We start from the raw sequence: 13457 nt of genomic DNA, 5'->3' as shown, positions 1-13457 counted from the left end.
TGCTGGCCTGTTGGTTGGGGGAACTCCCTCCCTCTCACAGCTCACTTACCAGCAGGCAGAAACTTTTATCTTTGTTCAGACTTCAGGAAAATTACTTTATCTCTTTTGCCCCAATCTAATTAATGTTTCAGTTTCCTTTCATTAGTTGATTTGCTGATTGAAGATTATTACATGCTGGACTTTACTTTGAGGTTTAAATCATATTTTTAAGCTGCTGTTTGGGGGTGACTTTAGGGCTGCTGGGTCCGATTTTGCCCCCGGCAAGGGACTTTGGGGGGGCATTCCTGGAGGGGACGGGGTGTCCCCAACACAATGACATCATGTTGGGGACATCCCACTCCAAGCCCCACCCCAAGAACAATGGCTGGCAGCCACCCCTCTCCTTAACCTCCTGCAAGATTTAAAGGGCCCGCCGATCAGGTGGAGGGCCCTTTAAATTTTGCAAGAGGGCAGGGAGGGGGCAGGTGCCAGTCCCCGCTGGCTGGAAGTGCTTAAAGGGACCCTTTAGGGGCTTCCAGCTGGTGGGGCCCCATGCCTAATCTCCCCCCTGGAAATTGGCGCGTGGGGCCAGTCCTCGCGACTGGAAGCACTTAGAGCAGAGGTGTCAAACTCATTTGTTATGAGGGCCAGATCTGACATAAATGAGACCTTGTTGGGCCGGGCCATGTGTGTCATAAAATGTAATGCCAAGTAGCAGAGATATAAACTTTATAAAGGATGCACACAAACACAATTCAATATTTTTAAAACTTTAAATAAAACATGTTTTAAACACTAGCACTCTTGCAGTATTTTGTATATTTAACAGTCTCTGATAATTGACACCTCTTGCTCTGAATTATTGCACCAAAATGTCTGTGCTGTAGGAATCTTGAGTATGTTGTTCAGGTGTGTAACTGTAAGCTGCAAATCTATTTTTGATTTATTGACATTCATTACAGGAGTCTCATGTTCAGTGTTCTGAGCCTAGGACTCAAGGGAAAACATGAAAAGGCTGGGCACTGCAAGCTTTTTTACATAAGTTGCTTCATGTGCTGGTCAAGAACATGAGAAGGCATACTGACACAGACTGAGGGCCATGTGTTTGTCTATAAAACTATAGTCTTCCCCAGAGAAATAGCTACCAAGAAAGGAAATGTGCTTTGTGAACTTGGTCTGGACGCACACTCTCAGCCTAATCCAGCTCATTGGCTTGTTGTTATTCCTCCTCTAAAATAGATCACATTGCTTTCTTGCTGAGAAAGACTGGATCATGAGGGCATGAATACAGTGAAAAGGGGGAGGTAACCCAGTTGCACCCAGGAAAGCCCTGGCATAAAGAGCCCAACAAAACACAGAACAGAAAAGCTCACACCTTGAACAAAACTTTGTTGGTATTAAAGGCTCTTGGTATTTCTCCCATGCCAAGGGTGTAGACTTTCCAATTTCCAAGGTGGGGGCTGGGCCAGAGGTCCTTAAAAGAACCGAGGCCCAATGACATCATAGGGAGGAGCCAGTGACATCACAGGCTATTGTCACTATCTATGGAGGTAGAGCCATGTGGGATTTAGGAAGGGGCTCCCCAGAAATTTAGGGGGGCCTGGGATAGTGTTCCAACCCTTTTATCATTCGAGTTGCCCTTTTCTGTACTTTTTCCAAAGATATAATACCTTTTTAAGGTGTGGTGACCAGAACTGCACACAGTATTTCAAATGAGGTCGCACCATTGATTTATATAGGGGCATTATGGTATTGGCTGATCTAATTTCAATACTCTTCCTAATAATCCCCATCATAGCATTGGCCTTTTTTATTGCAGTCACACACTGTCTCGACATTTTCAGTGAGTTATCTACTATGACTCCAAGAGCTCTCTTGTTCAGACTCTGCCAGTTCAGACCCCATCAATGTGTATTTATATTTAGGATTTTTGGCTCCAATGTGCATCACCTTGCACTTGGCCACATTGAACCCCATTTGCCATGTTGACGCCCACTCGCCTATCCTTGACACATCCCTTTGGAGTGCCTCACAATCCTCCCTGGTTTTCACCACCCTGAACAACTTCGTATCATCCACAAATTTAGCCACTTCACTGCTTACTCCCAACTCCAAATCATTAATGAACAAGTTAAAAAGCAGTGGACCAAGTACTGATCCCTGTGGTACCCCACTGCTTACACCCCTCCACTGGGAGAACTGCCCATTTATACTCACTCTCTGTTTTCTATTAATTAGCCAGTTTTTGATCCATAAAAGGACTTGTCCTTTTATCCCATGATTTTTGAGCTTGCTTAGGAGCCTTTGATGAGGAACTTTATCAAAAGCTTTCTGGAAGTCAAGGTAAACAATATCTATTGGATCCCCCTTGTCCACATGTTTGTTCACCCCCTCAAAGAACATTAACAGGTTAGTGAGACAAGATCTTCCCTTACAGAACCCATGTTGAGTCTGCCTCAATAGGTTTTGTTCATCTATGTGCCTACTAATTCTTTCCTTAATAATGGTTTCCACCAATTTACCCGGTATCGACGTCAGACTGACAGGCCTGTAATTTCCCGGATCTCCTCTGGAACCCTTTTTAAAGATGGGAGTGACATTAGCTACCTTCCAGTCCTCAGGAATGGAGGCTGATTTTAAGGAGAGATTACATATTTTTGTCAGGAGATCCACAAGTTCACAATTGAGTTCTTTCAGAACTCTTGGATGTATGCCATCTGGGCCTGGTGATTTTTCAGTTTTTAAGTTGTCTATCAGTTTTAGGACCTCCTCTCTCGTCACCTCAATCTGACTCAGGTCTTCCAACACCCCTCCTGAAATCAGTGGTTCTGGAGTGGGCAAGCACTTCTCATCTTCCACAGTGAAGACGGAGGCAAAAAATGCATTTAGCTTCTCAGCCATTTCCCTATCATCCTTCAGTACTCCTTTTACCCCTTGGTCATCCAAGGGCCCCACTGCCTCCCTGGCTGGTTTCCTGTTTCTAATGTATTTGAAGAAAGTTTTATTGTTGGTCTTTACATTTTTTGCTATATGCTCCTCATATTCCCTTTTTGCATGCCTGACCACAGACTTGCATTTTATTTGCCATAGCCTGTGTTCTGTTTTATCAGCCTCACTGTGACTAGCTTTCCACCGCTTAAAGGAATCCTTTTTACCTTTTACAGCTTCCATTACTTTGTTTGTTAACCATGTAGGCTTTTTCTTATACCTGTTTGTGCCTTTCCTAACCTGCGGAATATATTTTATTTGAGCTTCTAGAATTGTAGTTTTAAACAGTTTCCAAGCTTCCCCAATGGTTTTGACCCTTTCTACTTTTCCCTTCAGTTTCCTCCCCACATGTCCCCTCATATCAGAAAAATTACCCCTTTTAAAGTTAAAAGTGGTTGTGTGAGTCTTTTTGGCCAATTCCCTATTTGTACAAATGTTGAACTCAACAACATTATGATCACTGTTTCCAAGTGGTGCAATCACTTTTACATCTCTCACCAGGTCTTGAGTGTTACTTAGGACCAAATCAAGGATCGCCTCTCCCCTGGTAGGTTCCGTGACCATCTGCTCCATGGCACAGTCATTTACAGTGTCTAGAAACTCAATCTCTTTTTCTCGACTAGAACACATATTGACCCAATCAATGTGTGGGTAGTTAAAGTCACCTATTATGACACAGTGTTTTTGTCTAGCTGCTATCTTTAATTCATTCATCATTTTATAATCCTCCTCTATCTTTTGATCTGGTGGGCGATAACAAACTCCCAGTGTTAAGTTTCCTTTTGCCCCCCCATTTCAACCCATAGAATTTCCAGAAGTGAATCCAATTCTCTTAGCCTCTCAATCTTTCTGGACTTTATACCCTCTCTGACATACAGAGCCACCCCACCTCCAACCCTTCCCCCCCCATCCTTCCGATATAATATATAACCGAGAATCACCGTATCCCACCAATTTTCCTCATCCCACCAAGTTTCTGAAATACCCACAATGTCTATTTTCCCCTCCAACTCCCCGATTTTACCTCGGACACTTTTGTATAGAAACAGCTATAATTTCCCATACAAGTTAAGCCTGCAACCTTCCTCTTGCTATCTCTAGACCTTGTCAGGCAGTCCATGTCACTAGCCATGGTCTCAGTGGACAATTTCAATCCACCTCCCTGCAGAAAAGTAACAGGTACCCCCTCATCTCTGTGATGAGCCAACCCGAACCAGAGATTTTTCATCTCCTGTCGGCTTTCCCCTAATATTCAGTTTAAAAACTGCTCTGCCACAAAAACAGTTCCACAATGGACATTCTTCCTAGTGTTAGCATATTACAAAATTATTCCAGAATAAGGTTTACACAGAAGTAAGCCTCACTAGCTTCTGAAACAAGTGCCTAAAACGGCAGTCTCAGGGTAAACATGCAGAGGATTGTGAGGTGTATATTTTATTGCCACAAAGAGTTGTTGTTGTTTTTTTAAAAAGGTAGAGTAATGCACCTTACTGGACTGAATTGGCTGTAGACGGTATACACGATTTTGCATTAGTCTTTTTAGTCAGTATGAAAATGTAAATAAAACTTATATTCATAACACAACTTTTAAGGAGGCCTGAACCCCACTTTTTAACGGAAACAGCCAAACACCCCCGTTATGAAATTGGCCACTATCTTCTGCTTTTAAAATAAAGTAAGAAAGAAACCTCGCCGAAATCATCTCTTAAGTGAAGAATGCTTAGAGTCCCCAACGGATCAAGACCAGGTTGCGATCACAGCGGCAACACAGACAGATCCACATGTCAAGCGGTTACTTCCCTATTAGGTGAAATACACGGTCCACAATGCATCACTACACAACACCCGCCCACCTTATCACAGAGAAAAAAATGCAGCCCTCACTAACGCTTCCGGTCTACATTTGACCATGGTTTTCATTATAGAGATACCAAAAGACAGAGCGGCCTCACGCCTCGCCAATAGAGAATCAAGGCGGACCGACACCTTTCAGTTTCAACCGGAAGCCTGGCTGTGTGTAGAACTTCTTCCCGTCTTTAGCCCGGCCGACCGCAAAGTTACAGCAAATAGTAGATGTAATAGAAGACTTCATTTCCCAGAGTGCTTTGTGTGCTGTGGCTGTAGCCTAGCATCGGTGTTTCCGGGTCATCGTTAAGCTGGGAGGTTTTACGGCGGGCTGAAGGGAGAAGCGGCATGGCTGATCCCGAGGAGGTTGAGGTTGGTAGGGGGCTCAAGACCCCTCGAAACAAGAAAACTAGGAAAGGTAACTGCCTGGCGTCCCGTCCCCCTCATGTGGAGCCTCGTAGTGCTTTATTAGAGTCTGCCTACCTGCGTATTATTTTGTATTTCGCCATTCCTCTAAGGAGTCGAGGGTTGCACATGCGGTTCACCGTCCCCTTTTGCATCCTTGCAACAGCCCTCTGAGTAAAGTTGCCAACTCTGGGTCGGGAAACTTTGAAGATTTGGGGACAAGCCTGGGGAGAGTGGAGTTTGGTGAATGGAGGCAGCTCAGTAGGGCCGTGATGTCGTAGAGTCCACACAAAAATGTCCTGAAGCTACCATTTTCTCCAGGGGAAACTGATCTCTGCAGTTTGCAGATCAGTTCTAATTCTTGGGGGAGGGGGGGGGATTCCAGGATCCACGTGGAAGTTGGCCACCCGGCCTGTGAGGGGATTAGGCTAAGGCAGAGTGGTTGGGGCATGGTAACCCATCATTTGTCATGGCTGAGGACTGATCTGATTCTCGGTTGCCCCAGGGCGCTCTTGATACTCTGTCCACGGTATCACACTTCATTGGGGCAGTTAGTATTCCGGGTTGTGCTGCTGCATGTAGACGGTTGGTCTGGTTGTAGTTCCTTCATTCACTCCTGGTAATTCAGATGCCTGTTCTAACATTTATTTTATAAACAGGTCTACTTAGGAAGTTGATGGTTTCACAACCAAACAGAGTATCTTCACATTGCTGGATTGCTGTTTTTGCATTCTGTTTTTCTTCAGAAGTAAATCCCACTTATTTCAGTAGCAGACATTTTTTTAGGGGGTAGGGATTCCATTGGATTGTTATGTTAGACTTAGACTTCAGTCTCTTATATTTTGTATTCTGTTTTATTCTTGCCTGCAATTGGGGTTCTTGAAATGCTTCTGCCTTTCTCTCATTCTCATGTGATAATTATGGTCTGGAAAAGACTACTTTAAAATATAAATGCAGTTACTTGGACAAATAATAATAATGATGATGCTGTGGTGCCATCCTGTATGTTGAAGCTGTTTGAATACGCATTTGACTTATTTGGGAAGTAACAGTTGGAGACCTTTAAACGTAAGTGCTATCAGGTAGTTTCCCACTTGGTTGCTCAGCAGGGACAAGTAAGTCTATCATGAACAAACGGCCAAGGGGACAAGTACCTGCTTGTCCATTTATCCTACCAACTGCCCAGTTGTGTTTTTCCCAGCCAGAGATTGGAAGTTGACATTGGACTGTGCTGTTGTTTCTGGAAAGTCAAGCATTTTGTTGTTGCTGCTGCATATATAGCTTCTTCCAATTTTCTTTCTTTGAAGGAAAGAAAAACAATAGGAGTATTCTGAAAGAGGCTTTTGCACTGTTTTTTGTTTCTACAAGGGGACAAGCAAAGAGGGTACACATGTCCATTCAATTTACTGGCACAAGCCGGGTATGGCAGGGGAAGGTAGAAGATGAAAAAGAGGGTGGGTGATGGGAGTAATTTGGGGGATATCTCTTTACTTGAAATGATGTTTTATTGACTAAATACATTGGGAATTATGTCTGCCAAACAAGGATGTTACATCTGATGATGTTCCAGCATGCTATCTTGCACTGATTTTGTGTAGATGTGTGGTTCTTGAAGTGCAGTCCTTTTCCACATTGAATCTCAGTGTTCAGAGCAGTAGTTATGGCTATTTTTTGTCTCCTTGTCCCATCCCTTTTCTTTCTTTCTTTCTTTTTTTGTTCAAGTTGGGAATAGTGTTCTAGTATTGTTAAAAGCTGTGTGTTCATAACAGTAGATGAATCTGAACTTCTCACTGTTCCTGATGGATGGAAAGAGCCAGCCTTCACAAGAGAAGATAACCCTAGAGGTCTTCTGGAAGAAAGCAGCTTTGCCACACTCTTCCCAAAATACAGAGAAGCTTACTTGAAAGAATGTTGGCCATTGGTCCAGAAAGCATTGAATGAACATGTAAGGATACCTGTGGAGGTTCACAAAGTATAAGGTTAAAATTTCCAGATCGCTGAGGGAAGGATGAAATATGCTGTAGTTGGTGTATATCTTGGAAGAGGATTCTGAAACTATATTTTCATCAGATAGATGGGTTTATAATAATGCATTATTTTAACGTCACTATTTCCGTATCATAATGTTTCTTTCAGTACCCAGGGAGCTTTTTGAGCTTTTTTGATAGGAACATGACCTTGCACATTTAAACTTCTGTGGTGTCTGTGTGAAGTTATTGGATGTCTTTGCAGGCAGAATGAGTCTTTGGCAAGGATCCTATTAATTTTAAAGTTATTCCAACTTGCAGTTTCTGAAGTCTGATTGCTTCAGTATTCAAGATATATTCTGCTTGTAAAAAATGTCTAGCGTGTAGTTTATGGCTTTTAGAAGCCATTCTGGTTTCTGTGTAAGCCATTGATTCCTTTCTCTCTTGCTCTCTCTCTCTCTTTTTGTTACAGCGTATAAATGCAGCTTTAGACTTAATTGAAGGAAGCATGACTGTCAGCACAACAAAGAAGACCTTTGACCCCTATATAATCATCAGAGCCAGAGACTTAATAAAGCTTTTAGCAAGAAGTGTTCCATTTGAGCAGGTTTGTGTAGCTTTAAATCATCATTTATACTATGCTGCGCCCTCTTACATTGCTTGGATTTTATTTTCTTGTTTTGTTTGAAATCTTTATTGGTAAATTAAGGAAGATCAAAAATACATGCCTGTGTCTATTAAAAACAATAATGTTACTGGCAGATTTATTTGATTTAGAATATACTTTTCAGAATAGTTTCTTACTATTAAGAAAATTATTTCAGTAATAGTCTTGCCTATATTTCCAGCTGGTTTAAATTGACTGTTTGATTTTTCCACAGGCTGTACGTGTTCTTGAGGATGACACTGCATGTGACATAATTAAAATAGGGACCCTGGTGAGAAACAGAGATAGATTTATAAAAAGAAGACAAAGGCTTATTGGTCCCAATGGTTCTACTCTCAAGGTGGGCATCTTATAAATTTAGTAGTCCTCAAGCCCTCAGTTTCAAGAATTATAAGCTTAAATATCTACTTTATCTTATTCTGATGTAGGCTCTGGAACTCTTAACAGACTGTTACATCATGGTTCAAGGAAATACTGTATCAGCTCTTGGTCCTTATAGTGGCTTAAAAGAGGTAAGATCTATTTTCTAGAAGAGAACCCCTTTTGCAAATTCAGCCTTAGTTTGCCCTGTTGCTAACTATTCTTTTCAAACTTTCAAGCTTCATCTGTCCTCAGAATTCCAAAAAAGCCCACAGGCTCAACCAAGTTTGGGACTCCTGACTTGAACAAATATATAGCAATGCCATTTAGGAACAGAGTATTTTGGTATAGATACTTACACATGAGCAGCCCTTTGTGTCAATCTATGGGATCAGTTCCTGCTTGTTCCAAAATAATAGCCGATTCTAGTTCATTATTTTGGACCACCATCATGTTTTAAAATTGCTGTTCAGCTGTTATCAGGAATAAATTGTCCTGCGTTTACATTTAGGTTAGGAAAGTTGTTCTCGATACAATGAAGAATATTCACCCTATATATAATATCAAGGTGAGTCCAGTTTCTTTTTATCCCACAAGGTATTTCTCTTAAGACTTTATTTGGCATCTTTTTACTTTTAGCCTTATAAATTCATAACATGAGCCACTGGTTACTCTTTTAAACCATTTTCTTGTAATTATTTAATTTGTTAGAGGATCAGTTTGGAAGCCGAATCCAAATAATAGAAAAATTAGTTTAATGATTTTTGGTGCATCACTACCTGTATTGAAAAAGCACACAAAGCATCGTTATGTTTAATCATTTGGTGCTTAAGTCACCCTTAAGATGTTGTGATAACATCTGGCATTATCTACTGTAATGACCGACAGTAATTTTAAAGTTTTCTTTCCAAAGCCTTCTGATTTCCCTCTGACTTGAGTAGATGGAACAATAGGTTGAGTTAAGAAGATGTAATTTTCTGACTGAATCTTTGGTATTTTCACCTGGCTGAAGACCCTGATGATTAAGAGGGAGTTGTTAAAAGATCCAGAATTAAGAAAACAGAACTGGGAGCGGTTTTTGCCTAAATTCAAACACAAGAATTTGAACAAACGGAAGGAACCAAAGAAGAAAACTGTCAAGAAGGAATATACTCCCTTCCCACCTCCACAACCAGAGAGTCAGGTGTGTGAACATTTCTTAGTATTGCACAGAGTAAAAGAGGTTTAAAATAAATTCATTCTCCATTAGTTACTAGAAGATTTGGAAAGCGAATACCTTCAATGGGAAGCCATTTTTTTTAAAGCTTGCACATTTATTTAAGAGTTTATTATGACCAAAAAAGATTAGTCTTTTCCTCAACATGGGTGAGAATTAAAAAAGTGGTGCCAACAAATGTCTCCATGGTGGTACAGTCTCCACCATTTGTTTAATTAGAATGTCATAAGAGAAAGTTATGAGAGAGTGTTATTTCCTAGTGCATCTCATGTATCATGCAATATCCCACCATTTCTAAATTGAACCTTTCCAAAGGTGTAGGTTGCCCAATCAGAAATCTTACTTTTCATTTGTTATTATAAAAAATGGCTGTAATTTGAGGTATGCCTTAGCTATTTACCCTCAGTAACAGCACTGCTAGTGGTCTCTCTGATATTTCTTGGACAGTTTATGCTTCTGTGTCATAAAACTCTTACTGGTGCTTACAGACCTTTCTGTTCTCAAGGAAGAAAAAGTGAATGAGCTAATTCCAGGCATAATGTTTAAATTACTGGACAGTAACATTCTTAGCTGTAAAAAGGTGTCAAACTTTTTTTCTTTCCTTTTTTCCTGTACCTACACTGTTGGTGTCAGAACTTTTAAAATGCATTTTCAAAACAATGTATATCTGATTGTAAATGATTTATTTAATTCACATTGTTGATTGCTGTGTGTTGATTTGGTTCTGACTGGTAGTGTTTAAAGACCCACAAATTCTGGTGTTTGCCTTCTAGCTGTTTTTTTCAGTGGAAGATCTTACAGTATTTCTCAGTATGAAATATATTCTAATGATTTTTACAGATTGATAAAGAGCTGGCAAGTGGTGAATATTTCTTGAGAGAAAGTCAAAAGAAGCGTAAGAGAGTAGAGGAGATAAAGGTAAGATCTCACTGACTTCTCCCAAAGTAATTTTAAAAATTTTATCTACCATTTTGTGTGTTTACTATATGAAATGTGGGCTCCTTTTTTAAACTTAGGCAAAACAAGCAGAAGCAATTAGTAGGAAACAAGAAGAAAGAAACAAAGCTTTTATTCCACCTAAGGAGAAGCCAGTTGTAAAACCAAAGAAGGGTAAGATTGATTTCTATGAACTTTTCCAGCCTCTCTGGTGGTTGCTTTCAGGGATACAGTTTGTTTGTTTTTCCTTTGTGGAGGGGAAAGTATTTTGGCTTGCTGTCTGTGGAATGAATTAACACTTTGGGCTCTTGCACTGAGAGGCTGTGAAGATTGGCTATCTCTCGTGTTCAAAGAGCTAAAGGCAACATTCAGGTGTGTTCCTTCCCGGTTGCAACCTCACAGTAACCCTGGGTGATAATGTGACTGGCCTAGGGTCATCCAGTGAGCTTCATAGCAGTGTGGAGAAAACAGGTCTCTCAGATCCTAGTCAGACACTACACCACTCTGGCTTTTTAATCACTCAAAAACAGAACAGAGAAAAGTGAAGGGAGTGATTTATGTAGCTTATAATGAGTCATTCTGTGATTCAGGAAAAAGTTCAGAATGATAAAGTAGAATTAAAAAAAAAAAAAGCTTGCGTTTTAATCCCAAAGAAATGGATTGATCCTTTAAATAAAAAGTATTCTGAATACTGAAATGTTCTGTTTCCTTGACTGGAGCATTTGTAAATTACAGAACAGGTTTCTGGTACTAATAAATCCTGCTCCATGCAAAAGATGCAAAGCATGAATTCAGGCAATTTCGTTAAATTGGATTTTTATCCATCCCTCTGTCCTGACACTTCAGGGTGACATTCCTAGTCTTTCTCTCCTCCTCCATTTTATATTCATAGCAATTCTGATAGGTGGTTTAGCCTGAGGGCGAGACTGACCCAAGATCACACAACAAGCTTTTGTGTCAGAAAGGGGATATGAACCCAGATCTTCCTCATCCTAGTCTTGGCATTCTAACCATTACATTGCATGATGTCCTCAGACTGGTAAATACTGAAGCATATTGAATCCTGTGCTGCCCAAGCATTGCATCTCTTGGTGTAAATAAGAACGGTGCACGTTGAACCTTTTTGTAAAGCATTTTGAGCAACTCTAAGTGAGGCTGTTCTTATTCCACCAGGTGTCCTTTGCTAGCCAACTAGTAATCTCCATTTGGATGCACATGTTGAAGAAAATAAAACTAGGCTAAATCTGAGAAGGCTGTGCATCTTAGAATTTATCAAGATTAATTTTTAATTTTGATTAGCACAGGACTGTTTCAAATGTCACACTGAGTATTCTTGTAACCTTAATGCATCAGGCCTGAAAGGATGTGAGTCTGGTGTACTAATATTGCGGACACAGGCATCAGCCACCTGTTGGAAAATAGCACCAAGCTGATGTGTTTTCTTAGTAAGCCTGGCACCATGTTTAAACTAGCTGAGCAAGTGTAATCTTTGCATCTGTTGTGTCTGACAAATACAACCTGTAATTTCCCCCCCCCATTGTTTAGCTTCTGCTGAAACAAAAATTGATCTCGAGGCTATTAAGGAGAAGGTGAAAAAGGCAAAGAAGAAGAAGTTGGGAGCACTTCCTGTTGAAGAAGTTAAATTAAAAATTGCAGTGGATAAAAAGAAAAAGAAAAGATTTTTAAAGAACTAGAGCTTTGCCTTTTCCACGATGGGAAGAATCCACAGTCCAGACTCATGACTGTCCTTCCTTGCATCATCGTATTGCCACTGAAACTAAACACTGAAAAACATGAATCTGTCACCTCATACGGGGAAAATCTGGCAATTGAAGTACAGGAAATGGCTGGTAAAATCTTCTGTTGCATACCGGAGATCACGGGGAACAAAAGTTTGCAAATTCTCAATATCCATGAGAATACTTTCAAGGCGTAAGCTTTGGGATGAAGACTTCTGGTTACACGATGCCGTCAATGAATAGGGTTCTGTTCAGTTTGTGAATACTATCTAAACAAACACAACATCATTTGTATCATTGTTTTGACTTTTCCAAATGGAGTTTCTGTGAAACTGTAAGAAGAAATAGTTTTCTATAAAGAGATGTTAAATCTTTTTTTCCTCCCATGTATAAAAGTAAACTGGTATGTGTATGTGTTTTAGAATGCTAACATAAGTAACTTCTTCTAGCCTAGTAAATTATGTTGATATTTGTACCGATCGTTCTGATTTTTTTTGTATCACTCTTGATTAGGTCCCAAAAGCCCTTCTAATGCTTTTTTGGCTGTTGAATGCTAACCTAAAGAAGGAGGGCTTTAACTATCATATCACCAGGCTCCTTGGAAATGCTTACAAGTTGTTCTTTAAATGTTAATCAGTTAAAGCCAAATCTCTTAGTTGATTATACCTACTCCTTTGCCTCTGTATGAGACTTTTATTCCATACTGAAGCTGTTTATTTTTCATCATTTGTGCCTATTTGCTTATGTATATTCATTGTGGGGTAATGCTTCTGATTAATGAAGATTATTCCCAAAGTCAGTACAACTGAACATGGTCTCAGTACTAGAATTGTGATGCAGTATTTGTCACAACCTGCCTCTTCCCCAAACTTAACAGTAGATAAAACAAGCATGATGTTTGCAGGTGGTAGAACTTAAGGCCATATTTCCTCAATAACATTATGAGAGTGTGGGACAAGCTCAGGATTTTATCACATTTTGGATTATTATGTTACCAAATTAGAAATAATTCAACAGCCAAAGAAGCCCAACTCAAAAACATTTTAGATTGATAAAAGCCTCTTTTCTTATGAATCCACTGTTGTCAACAAGGATCCACAGGCATTCCATGTCCCCATTTCTCCCTGCTGATTGTAGCGCATCCTAAATGGTTCTACAGAGTTTCTGCAACTCTTAGGGTATATTCAGGTGGAGAAGCCATATTGGTCTGAAGCAGCAGAACAAAGTTTGAGTCCAGTCGCACCTTTAAGACCAACAAAGTTTTATACATGGTATAAGCTTTCATGTGCCAGCACACTCAGTATCTGAGGAAGTGTGCTTGCACATGAAAGCTTATACCATGAATAAAACATTGT

At 40.2% G+C, this 13457-nt stretch overlaps 1 protein-coding gene across 1 annotated transcript; it reads left to right on the top strand.

The window, feature by feature from the left end:
- Positions 1-5122: 5122 nt before the first annotated feature.
- On the top strand, positions 5123-12999 carry KRR1 (KRR1, small subunit (SSU) processome component, homolog (yeast)). The gene is made up of 10 exons (XM_015406661.1): positions 5123-5230; positions 6987-7162; positions 7657-7791; positions 8066-8191; positions 8280-8363; positions 8723-8779; positions 9224-9394; positions 10268-10345; positions 10444-10537; positions 11909-12999. The coding sequence occupies exons 1-10, from the start codon at positions 5161-5163 to the stop codon at positions 12055-12057; spliced, it is 1140 nt and encodes a 379-aa protein (XP_015262147.1). The 5' UTR covers positions 5123-5160; the 3' UTR covers positions 12058-12999.
- Positions 13000-13457: the final 458 nt, after the last annotated feature.

Source organism: Gekko japonicus, unplaced genomic scaffold (genome assembly GCF_001447785.1).
Source record: "Gekko japonicus isolate JY-2015 unplaced genomic scaffold, Gekko_japonicus_V1.1 scaffold188, whole genome shotgun sequence".
NCBI lineage: Eukaryota > Metazoa > Chordata > Lepidosauria > Squamata > Gekkonidae > Gekko > Gekko japonicus.
Note: the sequence above shows the minus strand (reverse complement) of the source record. Positions and strands in the feature narration are given on the sequence as shown.